This window comes from Coccinella septempunctata, chromosome 1 (assembly GCF_907165205.1).
Source record: "Coccinella septempunctata chromosome 1, icCocSept1.1, whole genome shotgun sequence".
NCBI classification, from domain to species: Eukaryota; Metazoa; Arthropoda; class Insecta; order Coleoptera; family Coccinellidae; genus Coccinella; species Coccinella septempunctata.
The window spans coordinates 10,691,270-10,706,218 of record NC_058189.1 but is presented as its reverse complement, the minus strand read 5'-3'; the positions used below and the strand labels follow the sequence as shown (position 1 = coordinate 10,706,218).

At 34.7% G+C, this 14,949-nt stretch overlaps 3 protein-coding genes across 3 annotated transcripts; 2 read left to right on the top strand and 1 right to left on the bottom strand.

The window, feature by feature from the left end:
• The first annotated feature begins 3,997 nt into the window (after positions 1–3,997).
• Positions 3,998–6,071, top strand: LOC123312911 (protein C12orf4). The gene is made up of 2 exons (XM_044897496.1): positions 3,998–4,067; positions 4,100–6,071. The coding sequence occupies exon 2, from the start codon at positions 4,136–4,138 to the stop codon at positions 5,714–5,716; it is 1,581 nt and encodes a 526-aa protein (XP_044753431.1). The 5' UTR covers positions 3,998–4,067; positions 4,100–4,135; the 3' UTR covers positions 5,717–6,071.
• A 1,446-nt stretch (positions 6,072–7,517) lies between these two features.
• On the top strand, positions 7,518–8,321 carry LOC123312919 (60S ribosomal protein L13). The gene has a single exon (XM_044897509.1). The coding sequence runs from the start codon at positions 7,609–7,611 to the stop codon at positions 8,269–8,271; it is 663 nt and encodes a 220-aa protein (XP_044753444.1). The 5' UTR covers positions 7,518–7,608; the 3' UTR covers positions 8,272–8,321.
• Positions 8,322–12,692: 4,371 nt separating this feature from the next.
• On the bottom strand, positions 12,693–14,833 carry LOC123323028 (translocon-associated protein subunit alpha). Its single transcript, XM_044911224.1, has 5 exons — positions 14,573–14,833; positions 14,284–14,472; positions 13,852–14,175; positions 13,565–13,762; positions 12,693–13,067 (listed from the first exon to the last, which is right to left on the bottom strand). Exons 1-5 carry the CDS (start codon positions 14,643–14,645, stop codon positions 12,946–12,948), a joined length of 906 nt encoding a protein of 301 aa, XP_044767159.1. The 5' UTR covers positions 14,646–14,833; the 3' UTR covers positions 12,693–12,945.
• Between the last annotated feature and the right edge of the window lie 116 nt (positions 14,834–14,949).

Genomic DNA, 14,949 nt, shown 5'->3' with positions numbered 1-14,949 from the left:
GATTTTAACGTGAAAAGTGTATTTAATGCTTCATTCAACTCATCATCCATAGATTTATCCCCTAGTTCCTCTAAATAATTATTTCTCTTATTTATTTCACACATTTTTGCCAAATGACCCAATTTTTTACAAATGTGACATGCATAGTTTTTAAAACGACACTTATCTTGTCTATGGTTCGTCCCTCCACAAATTTGACACGTGATGGTGGGAGTCCCCCCTCTGGCTGAATAAGATGACCGCGTCTTCCGCTCCCTTCCATCCTCGTGCATCTGGTTTCTTATCGGCTTAGTGGATCTGTGTTGATTACGTTGATTTTTCATCTGGTGAAAAAAAACTTCTTCCTTGAACGACTCACTTTTTGTCCCTGTTTTTCCTATGTGACTGTTTGCTATTTGAATAATTTTGTCGAATTCGACTGTCGGATCCTCTTCAAAAATTTTCTCCATAATTCGGGTATCATCTAGGCCCATAATGAATTTATCTCGCAAAACGACATTTAATTCATTTCCAAAAGTACAATGCGTGGCTAACGATCTTACTCTTGCTGCCCACTGTTGTATAGATTCCTCTCTACTTTTCACGGCGTTATAGAATTTGTATCTAGCCGCGAAAGGTCGAATGATTTGCTGGAAATGTTTGTCGAGGATGATCACCAAATCGTCGTACTTCTTTTCCTCCGGGGGTTTTGGAATGCAAAGACTGAAAATCAATCTGTATGCCTCCTCGTCACACGCGTTCAGCAGGATAGCTTTCTTCATATTTTCGTCTTCGATTTTATTCGCTATGAAGTATTGTTCCAAACGAGGTTTGAATATATTCCAATCAGAATCTTCCAGACGAAATTCTCGAACTTTCCCAAGAAATGACGCCATCCTGGTCACGATCACTTATCAGAAGGCACTAACTAATTCGATAGTAGTTATCTTTTTATCCTCGTCGCCAAGTTGTAATGTCTTTGGACTAGTTTAGAAAGATACTCTTTCGTTTTAAACGTTTATTTCCAAATCTAGACACACATTGAAATTAAATTGCATTCCACAAAATGAAAGGTAGCTCACATATGTTCTAACAATAATGGGCATGTGCAACCCCACCAATGAATTTCAATATTTCCCCAATATATTACAAATAGAATTCGAATTTTCGCGTCCCTCCATTAAAAAACAGAAATCTGTTTTTAAAAATTTTTTCTGTATTGACAGTGCGTTTTCAGCGCCATCTCATTGTCAAGCGTGTTTTCACTAGCCAAAATTACAGTAGGTCCTTTCGTTTGCATAAAAAGTGTAGCACTTTTCTACACTCGATTTGATTTACACCAGTGTAGAGGAAGTGTAGTTTATCTACACATAGTCAAATGGAGATGTAGATAAACTACACCTCCTCTGCACTGGTGCAAATTCTCTACTCTAAATCTACACTCGATTTTAGTATTTCGATACAGAAAACGCTTTCATCGGATCCGTCTGACCAAGTCTGACGCACGTATTATCCAGAGATATCTATATCTCTGGTCTATAGATGCTGTTAATCGAAGATTTTAGAGTAGAAAGATAGGAAACGCCCTCATATCTCTAGTACTAAAAACCGACTACATTTTGGCTACAGTGACTCTATCAAACACAGTGGCGACAATTGGAAATTTAGCAAGAATATGGCGGCTTAGAAGCACAGATTTCAATGCTATGATCTCTAATTCGGAATGCGGATTGGCTCACGTCACGTCACATGACCAAATCCGCCATATTCTTGCTAAAACGATGAAAAACGAGATCACAATTGTCGCCACTGTCTCGTTAGAGTCACTAGGTCCTTTCGTTTGCATAAAAAGTGTAGCACTTTTCTACACTCGATTTTAGTATTCGTTCACAGACATAGAGACATGGACTGAGCAATGCCAGCATGAAATTGACTATTTATTAGAAAGAGAGAAAAGCTCGTCGGGACATACCTTTCTCTTTTTTGTTCACATAGAGGTGAGTGTAGACCAATCAAAATTCTAGAAAAAGACAACTGCATTCCCGACGTGTTTTTCTCTCTGTCACTTTTTTTGACCGTATTTCATGCATAGATATAAAGGGAAGGCACAGTCCATGTCTCTATGTCTATGTATTCGTTCGCTGATTGAATTTACACCAGTGTAGAGGAGGTGTAGTTTATCTACATCTCCATTTGAATATGTGTAGATAAACTACACTTCCTCTACACTGGTGTAAATTCAATCAGCGAACGAATACTAAAATCGAGTGTAGAAAAGTGCTACACTTTTTATGCAAACGAAAGGACCTAGTGACTCTAACGAGACAGTGACGACAATTGTGATCTCGTTTTTCATCGTTTTAGCAAGAATATGGCGGATTTGGTCATGTGACGTGACGTGAGCCAATCCGCATTCCGAATTAGAGATCATAGCATTGAAATCTGTGCTTCTAATCCGTCATATTCTTGTTAAATTTCCAATTGTCGCCACCACAGAACACTAATATACACCACTGTGTTTGATAGAGTCACTGTAGCTAAGATGTCTAAATCTCTGGTGTATTCACTGATTCGATTTTGTTTTTAATTTCGTGGGGATATGGGATCAGTTTCGTTTTTTCCATTGTAGGTAGCGCTGTTTAGAATTTGACACAGCATTGTCAATTGATATTTGAAAATAATTTGAATATTTTCCTACGACTTACGAATATGTTGTATTTATAAGCGATTATTGGTGTGTAAAAATGTATCAGTTTCGAGAAAGGGTGTAGAACATTCATTTATTTAACATGTCGTTCAGTAAGTTCAGTTTACTGTATGGGCAATCAAGAACTATTATAGCTAAGAATTCGGTGTTGTTGGAATTTTAGGCAGAACCAAATCAGATGAACGAACATTCGCGACGGATATAGCTAAGTTTTATGGCAACTTCAGCAATATTTCAAAGAAAATATATTGGAAATACGTAATGTAAATGGTGAGCATGTATTGAGAATCAGAAATACATATCTCTATACGAGTTTGTTCTTTAAATATTCTTGCTGAGTAGATATAGTGAAAATTCCCTTTCCGTCAACTGAATATATTGGATATTCCACCAATCTACTGTGTTTTATTAAAATCCAATTGAATAACCCTCCTCATGAATACAATTTGTCAAACAGCAATTACCTTGAAGGAGAATAGTAAATACTTAACAGCTGACAAAATGGGCCAGTTCATATTTTGAACACGTTGATCGATGTTCGATATCAACGCAAAACAAAATAAAACGAGAGAGTATCATTCTACTTCCTCTGGTAGAACAGGGATAGAACGAAGCAAATGACATGGTGGCGCCGCCACGAAACTGATCCCATATCCCCGATTTTCCGAAATGTTGATGCTTGCAAATAGTGACAAGTGCAGACACCAGTATTTTAGACATCTTAACTGTAGCCAAAATGTAGTCGGTTTTTAGTACTAGAGATATGAGGGCGTTTCCTATCTTTCTACTCTATAATCTTCGATTAACAGCATCTATAGACCAGAGATATAGATAAATCTGTATAATACGTGCGTAAAGCTGCATTCACAATCAATTCGCGGGCCGAAGTGCACTTCGGCACGTAATTTACCATTCGCAATAATCTTGGTATCAAATACTCAAATGAATCAAAAATGTAACGAATCAAAGCATAAGCATCAGCATCATCTATAGCCAGCACGAAATTCCTTGCCGAAGTGATAGTTTGCAACTTGCAAGAAATTTTGTCTTGAATTTCATTGTGAATGGTAACGGAGAACGCCATCTGCTAAGCTTCCGTGCCGAAGTGCACTTCGGCCCGTGAATTGATTGTGAATGTAGCTTCAGACTTTGGTCAAAGAGGAGTTCCTCTTTGCTTTGGTCAGACGGATCCGATGAAAGCGTTTTCTGTATCCTCCGCTTGAGATAGAAGAAGAAAGTTAGTTGTCAACAGCTACTCTATTTTCTGTGTTTAAAACATAGAATAGAATAAAATGTATTATTAGGTCTATGGTTTGAAAGATATCTGTGGTTAAAATTTTTAACTTGAGAAAAAATTGTTTCTGAAAGATTCGTCTTTGAGAATTGATCTACTCTGTAATCTGTGGAATTGATAATTTCTACTACAATAGAGGAAACAGAAAAGGAATAATGATTGATGATAATATAATAACCGTTGCTTCCTACAGTAATGAGAGTTTCGATAAGCTTATTGAAAAAGAAATTCCAATTCCCTTTAATGAATCCGTGGAAGAGTTAGCTCACATATTGATAACAAAATATGAATTGCCCAAATACATCGAAACGCTTCTCGTAGAAGATTTGACCTTGTTTATAAATTCTAAGGAGAAAGAACTTTATGATACTTACTCTGAAGATAAAATTTCCAAGGCTAAAGAAGATACCAAGTTCTTAGATGACCTCACGAAACAATGGGAAACATTATTCAAAGATGAAACTGCAGAGTACGCCGAAAAAAAATGTGCTTCAGATGAAGAATTATTTGCTTCTGCTTATCACAAATTAGTTCACTCACCTGCGCTGGAAACCATTCTTTCAGTAGAACATTTGTATGCAAAAGCTGTTCGTAGAAGAACTGATCAGAAGGATGCTTTCATTCAGGATCTTTCAGAGAAGCAAACTCAGGAGATGAATAAAGCAGTGGATAGTTTAGAATATGGTATGACGGAATTTGACATCAATGAATTAGTTACTAAACATTATGAAGATCATTCGTTGTTGAAAGTGAGATATGCAAGTGAATTAGATACTTTGAAGGAAGCTCAACGTAGAGAATATAGAGATTGGGTAATGAAAATGCTGGAATTCAATCAGGAAAACAGTTTTCCACCAAGCCCCTCTTCGTCTATATGCACACCAACATCACCACTACTATCTGGTCCTGATGACATGATATTTCTAGATTCTTTAAATAAACATAGGGAGAAAGAGCCTATACTAGAAGAGAGTTTCACAATTCACCTGGGATCTCAGCTGAAACAAATGTATAATGTGAGGATACTTACAGGGAGTGTTGAAGATTTATGCATTATTCCTGTTGGTGAATCATCAGAACCAACCCCACAGTTACTGCAAACTGCTCTTGATTTATATTCAAACGATTTATCAGGTTTGGTTTTAATGACAGACAATAAAATTGGTTCTAGAGTAACTAAGGCTTTTCAAGAGAATTGTTTGAGATCAACAGAATTTCATTTTTCTCATATTGATGCGCAGTTAGAGAAAATTTCAAACTTGGCAGGCGAAAGCAATGCATCTATCAATGGCTCTAGAAGTCTAAATTCAGATCTCCAATGTGGTGACTTTTATTTAACTAAACATTCCAACTTGGCGCAAGTTCATGTGATATTTCACTTAGTATCAGACGATGGTTTGAGAGGAAGTGATATCAATAGCAGGCATCCTGTTATTTTAGGATTAAGGAATGTTCTGAAAACTGCTTGTTCAAATGATATTACTTCTCTAACTATACCCTTATTGCTACAGTATGATATCACAGAAGAAATGACTACACTATGGTGTGAGAGGAGGGCTGAATTAGTTTTCAAATGTATGAAAGGCTTCATGATTGAAATGGCTTCGTGGGGAGGATCAGACTTGAAAAATCTACAGTTTATGCTTCCTTCAGGTATATCAAGTCAGGTGTTTCATTCTTTAGCAGACATGCTACCAAGAATTTTCAAAATTTCAAATCCAAAAATTCTGAACTGAGGAATCTGTGTATGGTGATATTAATTGTGATATATTATTCATATTGGCTTATTTTGAAATATTACATATAATAGAGTCATACAAACTTTTACAATCTTAAAACAATGAAACGAGTGTAAAGACATGGCAACAAGAGACAGATCCTAGAAATTGTTCCAGATTTCAGTGTAAGCTATAGACCTAATAATAAATTAGGTCTATGGTGTAAACAGAGGAAAAATGTCAACGTGATACCATACATATCTTCGTATGATACATGAAAACAGCGATAAAAACCCCAGAAAAAACTCTCTGTCTGCCCCTATAAGTGTAATGATGATGAATTTGTTTACAGAATTAGCTGAAATTATCAGAGGAAAACTTCTTCCCCCTTCTTTCTACCCTGATGGTTGACAAAAGTGAGAATAATCTGAAATAAAAGAAGGGAGGGGTATTGCATTTTATATTTCTCGTTGAATAATTTTGAAGTATTAATTCAAAAATATGTGATGGAAAATTATTCACCTATGGTTAAGAGGGAAACTTCTTTTTCTGATACCCTTCATACAATAACAGGATGGAAAATAATTAACCTAGTTGATGTTGTTAGAGCGTGCAAATTTTCAGTGATTGAAGAAAATGCAGTAGATATACCAACACACAATTCGCAAAAAGAATTTCAATTTCGAAGATTTGTTCTGTTGGTTCTAGAACTAGCAGAACAAAGTAGCTACTGCCCATTTTATTTGATTATTTTCGGTGGAGAATGCTTCAAATGGATGAGGTATCGGTGCAAAGTCTAATTTAATTATTTTTCTTAAGAAATGTGGAGCATTTTTTTTAGTTTCCAAATTTGTAATGTGATTGGCTTTGCTCAATGAACTACATTTCTCATGAAGTATTCTTGAAAACCACATACCTCAATAGGAGGTCTGTAGCAGGAGAAAAATATCTTCTCAAATCAGTCTTGATTCAGTTTTCTTTATTTAAAAACTATTCAGTGTTATCTACCATTGTAATAATAACCTTATTATTATATTGTAATTTATTTCGAACAAGATTAAGACTAAAAAGTGAAAATATTGTTGTAACCCTTATATGAACACTTCAAATTGATATTTACAAATAGATTGAAACCAATCACAAAAAAAAAGTTATTGGATTGAAAACGGAACATGTTTGGTGAACTTTTGGATTGTTTATTGAGTTGAATCGATATAAAAAATTCTGAATAATATTCACGCAATGTTGCAAGAATTCCTTAATGCATTAGGTACAAAAATTGGTTTTATTAATCTAAGAGTTTATCTGACAATTAACTGAAATTTGATGAAGGTGTTATGTGGGTTCTTCCTAATTTATGGATAGAGCAATATCTTTAAAAATAATCCTAAAAACAACCCGACATTCTAACAAAATCGTATTCGTTATTTTTCGGAGCAAGCGCACTGTTACTACTGTTAGTGTTATTATAACGAGTTTCATTTTTACTTGGATATTTATCGTATAATTACCCACAAAAATTATTTAATAAGTGATTAAATGTTTATATTTCTTGTTCTTTTTCAATTGTTGATAAAGATAAGTTAATTATATATAACCAAAAATTCAAATTGTCTTGCTATGTCATAAGGATCGGTACTTCGGCAACGTAAATCATTCAATTTAATTCATTTTCGGGACCTTATTGTTCCTGCATTCGACTATTATATTCATAATAAAAATTCAATTCGGGTGAAATTCAGATTTCAGAGCCCAAAAAAAGTCTAGTGTCAAATTTGGAACTCAACTTTTGACGTATGACATTATATATTACTCTGTGCACTTTTGTGGTTAACCACGTTATCGTTCCTTTTCCTTCGACCACGTTAGCTGTGTGCTGTGTTAGTGAGCTTCGGTGAAATTTTGTTATAATGGCACCTAAAGGGAACAACATTATCCCCAACGGACACTTCCATAAAGATTGGCAAAGATTTGTTAAAACTTGGTTTAACCAACCCGCCCGAAAAATTCGAAGACGACAAAATCGAATCAAAAAAGCAAATGCCATTGCTCCAAGGCCTGCAAAAGGGCCGTTGCGTCCTGTGGTAAGATGTCCAACTGTACGTTACCATAATAAAATCCGTGCTGGTAGAGGTTTCACTCTTCGAGAGTTGAAGACTGCAGGTATCAATGCACGTTTTGCTAGGACCGTTGGGATTGCTGTTGACCATCGTAGAAGGAATAAGTCTCTTGAATCAGTTCAATTGAACGTACAGAGGTTGAAGGAATACAAATCGAAACTTATTTTGTTCCCAATTCACAACAAGAAGAAATTGAGACAAGGAGAAGCTAACGAAGAAGAGAGGAAGGTTGCAACTCAGTTGCTCACCCAAGTGATTCCAATCCGTCAACCCTCTGCCAAGCTTAAGGCTAGGGTGCCAACTGAAGAAGAAAAGAAGTTCAGTGCATATAATACCCTGAGGAAGGCTCGTGCAGATGCCCGATTGATTGGAATTCGTGCCAAGAGAGCTAAAGATGCCGCAGAAAATGAGGATGTGACAAAGGCTGGTAAAGATAAGAAATCAAAGAAATAATGTTTCTTTTGACAAAACATTTTGTGTATTAAATATAGTATCTCACTAAATTTTGTTTCATTCCATATTTTTCCATGTGATAATTGTCTACGTATTCTTTATGATCAACACTTAATCTTAATGATTGTTGTGTAGTTATTTTTTATAATCGACTCTGGTTACCATTAAAGTTGTAGATTAAGTTTGTCTCCACAACTTGCCAATGTTTAACATCTTAATTATAGACTATAAAGTACAGTTTTCACAATATCTAGGGCTCGTTCACTCATCATCCTCTCTATAAAGTGTTCGTTAACTCGATGTTTCTTAATTTTAATGGCTACATTTGAATATTTCGAATAAACCACCCCTCAATTTTAGTTATTGAATAAAAACAAATCCAAATAATAAGATGTGTAGTATCTCACATTAACAGCTAGTATCACAACCAAATTTAAAGTCAAAGCAACCTAACATTGAGACTAAAGTAAGCTTTAAAATTAAGGGGATTTTTATTTAATTATGAAAAAGTTTCATGAAAGTAATGCAGTCTTTTACCCTTACGAATAGAGATCACTCAAATATTTCTCATTTTTCGTTAGAGCAGTTGAAGTTGACTAATAATTATTTCATTATTATTGTATGGTTATATCCAATTTGCCCATTCAAACAAAGCAATTTTTTTGCTGAGCTTTATTTCTGTCCTCTTTTTTTATTATATAGGCGTTTCCTGTGGTCAGGGTAAGATTTGGTACTGGACTGATGTTTTTTTCTATATACCATCTGGTTCTTGTTGACATTCCTCAACGAGATTATGTACGATTATTATAAACAAAAGGTGAAATTTCAGTTTATTGATATAGGTATTTGATTTGCATTTGGCTTTTGTCGATTGCTCTACCATTTGTGGGTATATTTATAAACCAGGTAATTACACGAAATCTGGAGTCAATGCTTGGGCGTAGATTTGGTATCAGTTTAAAAAGTAAGTATTTTCAACATCAGACATCACAAGATTAGTCTTCGACCAAAACAAAGAGGTAAATCTTTGGTCAAAACGACAAATAATCATATATGAGGGGTTCATAGCTTAAGTGAACCAAGTCCATGCAGCCAAGTTTTGAGATAAATGACTTAAAGTTGTTTATCACTAGGCTGCATGGACTTGGTTCACCTCAGCTATGAACCCCCCATGAATCTATTATAAATATATTATAATAGATATATACAAATAATCCCTCAGATTTCTCAGTAAGCACCTTGATCCAGAGACTCTGCCTTGATCTTTACTTCTTGGGAGATATGTCCAAGCAAAGATTATAGCAATTATAGACAAAGATTATAGAGTAGAAAGATAGGAAACGCCCTCATATCGCTAGTACTAAAAACCGACTATATTTTGGCCAGTGAAAACACGCGTGACAATGAGATGGCGCTAAATATGCACTTTTAATACAGGAAAACTTTTTGATAACAGTTTTCTGTTTTTTAATTGAGGGGCGCGAAATTCGTATTCTATTTCTCGTATTGCATTCCAATATTGACTTTGTTTCTATCAGAAAACAAACATCCTGTGCGACAAAACAAAAGTATGGTTTTGCTTTGTGATCAGGATGTTAGTTTTCATCTAAACATTGTTTGGAATCAATTGATATCAACGAAAAACGCTGTTGGATGTGCTATATGTTTATTTGCAATTCATAATAAATTTACAAAAATTGAAATAGTGGGCAGTAAATGAAGCTTTAACTAGGACACTAAAGTATATGGTGATACGTCGAAGGTGTTGTTTCTGTACAATAGATTATTCTGAATTAATGAACTTAGTTGAATTTGTAAAATATACATATATCATAAATTAATATGAAGCAATATTCAACATACCATCATAGCATACATATTTCAGTTACTTACATATGTAGGTATTATTTAAAGAATTTTCAGAACCACACTTAAAAAAAACCTTACAGACATATGCAAGACCTGTATGTCAGTATAGTTTCTTGGTGCTTTTTTTATGATTTCCTTATGATATGGTCTCTTCATGACACAATATACAAATTGATTAATGAACGAACAAAACACTCACAGCAGGTTTCATAAAACTTGACTTTCTAAACAACAATTTGACAGTCACTCGGTTCCCAAATGGAAATCAATAAAACCTCGGCATTTCTGAATATATTGAAAGAGTAGCAATTGGGAATCATTGAATGGACCTATAGAGATCATTATTTCCCCTTAATAGGCCGTTCATGCAAGGGATGCTTTCTGCATACAACAATTTACGTCGATGAACAGTTCTCAATTGATCTGCAGTAAAATTAGTGATGTTATAATTCGAATTAAAAATAATCGGTAATCCGATTATTGAAATAATCGTCATCATCCGATTATTGAAATCGAGAATTCGAATGAAAAATAACCTGATTTCAGAACCTAACTTTAACCGCGTTGCATGGAGGTTATGGAAAAAACGATGAATGATATTTCATTCATCGTTTCAGGTTATTACCTGAAATCTGAAACCTTTCGAGTTTCGGGCCTCGGCATTAGGTTATGGTGTCGAGAACCGGGCAAATCTAGATTCTAAAGGTTCTAATATAACCCCCCACGCTAGTCCGGTCCCTACCGAGCTTCGAAACTCGCTCGAGGTTTCGTTTCGAAAACATTCAAATGATGAGATAATTCGAATGTCTGCTCGACAATCTGCTGCTACCTGCGACCCCACCGCCACCATTCGAATTTATCATTCGATTCGAATGCTCGATTCTTAGGTTTCAGTACAGAACACAGGTTTCAGACTTTCAGGTTATTTTTCATTCGAATGATCATTCGATTATTGAGATCATTCGAATCGTCATAATCCGATTATTGAAATAATCCGATTATGAACAACACTAAGTAAAATGTTCATTGCACATGGTGTAGTAAGTAGTGTTTGCTGAATTAATTGTCTTCAAGCTCTGAGAATTTTATCCACTTCGGAGCACTGAAAATTAGAATCAATGAATGACCGATTCATATGTTACGACTTTTAATACTTACGCTTCCATTTTCCTTAGTTGAGTGAAAAACTTAATCACGTAAAATACATTTTATTATTTGATCCACTGTTCTTCACCATTCAATAATTTTCGAACAATATTTTGATGTTTTCACCAAGAAATGAGACAAAACAATTCAAAAATCAACAACTAGAACGAGCCAGATAAACAAAAAGCGGAACTAGAATCAAAACATTCAAAACCTCTTTGATCAAAATTGACATCTAAAATCTCAAAAAATTCCTTCCTTATAAAGAATTCTATCTATACAAAAATAATCATTAAAATCTGGGGTAAGGCATAAATCAAAGTTTTACCTATGGAGGGTGCCCTCCATAGTTTTACCCCAAAGGTTTTTTTTTAAATCGCGACATATGTTTCGACCCTCAGAAATAATTTCGATTTAAAAAAATTTGCGAGTTACTTTTAAAATTCGTTTTACAATTCGACTGTTATTGTGTGATCTACTGTTTTGTTTTCATATTGGTGTTTTCCCTTTACGTGTATTTTCCTGTTGTAATCTTTTGTAATTTTATGACTGTTTTCATACACCTCTGTCTGTTTTGAAGGGCCACAAGAGACATAAAACCTTGGTCAGAGATAAAATCTGTCTCTGCCTTGTTTATGGTTTGGCCCTTGCAAAAACCAGCAACAAGGAAAGGTAATTACCGCGGTTAATGCTGGTTTTGCGTTTTGCCCTTGGTTATGTCCCTTCCATTGAACTCTTTCTTTAGTTCAATGGTCCCTTCACAACTTCTAACCTCACTTCAGTAACCAGAAGTTCAAACTAGCTCTTGAGTATGGCTACTCAAAGGCACATAAGCTAATATATGAATTGAGAGTTAAATGCACAAAAGAATGAATTTATTTTCTGTTTTTTTTTCTCCTGCTATCATAAAATAAATTTGACCAAGCTACTAGATTCGAGCTAAGAAGTTAATCTTTGATTATATTAGTGTTCTGTGCTTTGATTCAAATACGTATCATTATCAATGCCAATTACCTATTTCGAAATATTCAGGAATGAAAGAGTCTCAATGTTTTCATACTTGAAAGTGAATAATTGTCAAAATGTTGATTAAACAATCAAACCAGTAAAAACTATTGATGTGCCTAGCATTTGATGAAAATTCATAATTGAAGTGAATCAAAATTATATTTTCAGTAACATAAGTTGTGTAACCATAACTTCGTCCTTCACTAATATGAAGATGCTATTGTGATAGTGAAGCACGTCTTGATGGAGAAACTTCATATTAGTGAAAATCAACTAATTCAGTTTTCAGTGATGTAAAACTGTTGTTTCTTTGATGAGTGTGCAATTAGCATTCATTAGGTTGATCATTCATGCAACTCAAAATATACATTGTAGTTTCAAGAATAAAAGTAAAATAATATTAGAAAAAACGTCCATTTTAATGAACAATAATGAAACAAAAATAAATACAAAATCAACTGTATTCACAAAGTACAGTCCTAAGTTATGTTGGTCTCAAAAATCCAACTTAAATCACAACACCAGCAAAACTTTCAACTTATGTATGTTATAAATATCAGCAGTTGTCTTCAATTCACAAAAGAGATGAATTTGTTCATTTATAAATGAGATGAAAGATGAGGAGGTATCTTAATATCAGTTCTTTTCATTTCATTCCGAACCTGTTGACCTTTTGACTTTCCTTTGTCTAGGACTTTGTGTCTGCTGTTTGGGAGACTTTGGCTGCTTGGGTGATTTTTGCTGCCTTGGAGATTTTTGTTGCTTATCTTTACCTGTAATGAAGAAAGTTAATTTCAGTAAGCATTGTATTGAATATATTTTTACTAGTTCAATTAACTAATTACTTCAGATCAAAAGAGGAAATTGAAATGAATTAGGTTCATTTTATCTTAAAAGTACAATTCACTTATTGATGGTGAAGCAGCAATTCCTCATAACTGATATATTTTGAGTATCTTTGTATTTTCAACACGGACATAATTACATCTTCTCAAAACACCCTGTAGCTGTACATCACACCTTGAAAATATGTATATTCATAATTTGCAACCATAAAAATAGTTATTATGAGAGTATTTTTTGGTTGTGCAGTACACATGTTCACAGATGTATATTGAGCTGTCAGAGTAAAAATACAAAGATACCTGAAACGTAAAACATGTTATGGAGTAATACTAATTCACCATCCTAATGATGTTAATCAATTGGTTCATTGAAGGTTGTTAAAGCAGGATTATAATAATAAAAGTATTTTATTCCAATTACTCACTCAAACTGGCCAGGGTCTGTTGTGGTAACCAGTCATAATCTACATTATTTGGATTGCTTGTTCCTGTTTCGACAGGGGCAGATTTGCGACTTGTACGTTTTTTACCAACCGAAAGTAAAGTTTGTTGACCAATGACTAAGAGCAATACAACACCAGCAGCTAGGAAGACATATAGGAAGAAAGTTTCGCCATCAAGTCCTGCAAAGAATATTTTATCAGAAATTACACACAGTCAACTAAATAAGGAGAATGTAAATTTAATATCATGTGGATAAATCGATATTCACCTTCTTCTAGTTCAACAATTTGTACAGTTTCATTGAAGACTGCCTCTTGGAAAGCATTGCCTGCTGCATCTCTGTAGGCCAAATTAATATTAAGACCGAAGGGTCTGCCTGCAAAAGCTTCAGAAGGAATGAAACTATAAGCAAATGTGGCTTCTTGTGATGGAGCTATCTCCTTGTTATAACCGATTGCTGAGAAGTTCTGAATGTAGAAGTTGAAGTCCATTGGATAGCGGAATGAAGCTCTCAAACTTTCAACTATGAAATCTTGTTCACCCTTGTTACGGAATCCAACCAGAAATTCTACTGGCACTCCAGCTGGTAGTTCTAGAAAAATATGTTATGCTTTTCAAATATTATTCTTTAACTATTATATTGCAAGAGAGTCTGAGTTAACATATTGTTGAAAATTATTATGATCTGTCAAGAAATTACCCAATTGTGATCCTGGTGGACTGTTAGGCTTCACGAAGAGTAAACTCGTTTCTGCATCTGGAGATGTTGTCTGTTCCTCTTCTTCGTCTTCTTCCTCTGTTCCAGCTACTTCCTCAATGTCAGCTTCTCCTTCAACATCTGCTTCATCTTCAGTCGGGTCTTCTTCGGCATAACTCATCATTTTATTACCTACAAGAAAAGCATTAAATGTATTGGAACTATTTGAGCAATTCTGTATTGGATGAAGCATAAAGGCTATTTATAAGCGAATTTTTCTATTTATACTCACCATTTTCAAAAGTGAAAATAACCGCAGGTAAGACTAGCAAGCCAAAGAGGAACAAAAATTTTAAGTTGAACATAATAAATTAGTTTATTCGCAGGTAGTATTCTAGAAAAACCTAAATTATATCTACAATATGCATGGAACGAGCACGAGTAATGGGTCAAATATGAACTGTATTCGTCCCTCTATCACCTACTTCAAGAGTTCATCATACCGGGCAAGTTGGTGATACGTGGAAGTTATTTGTACACATGGCATTCCCACTCGTTACGACAGCACGAAATGACGTCTCATGACGTATCAGGAGCATTCAGAAAATTCGTATCGTGGCGGTGGGAGTGATACGTTCCTTGAAAATGAATGAAAATTTCTTGGAACAT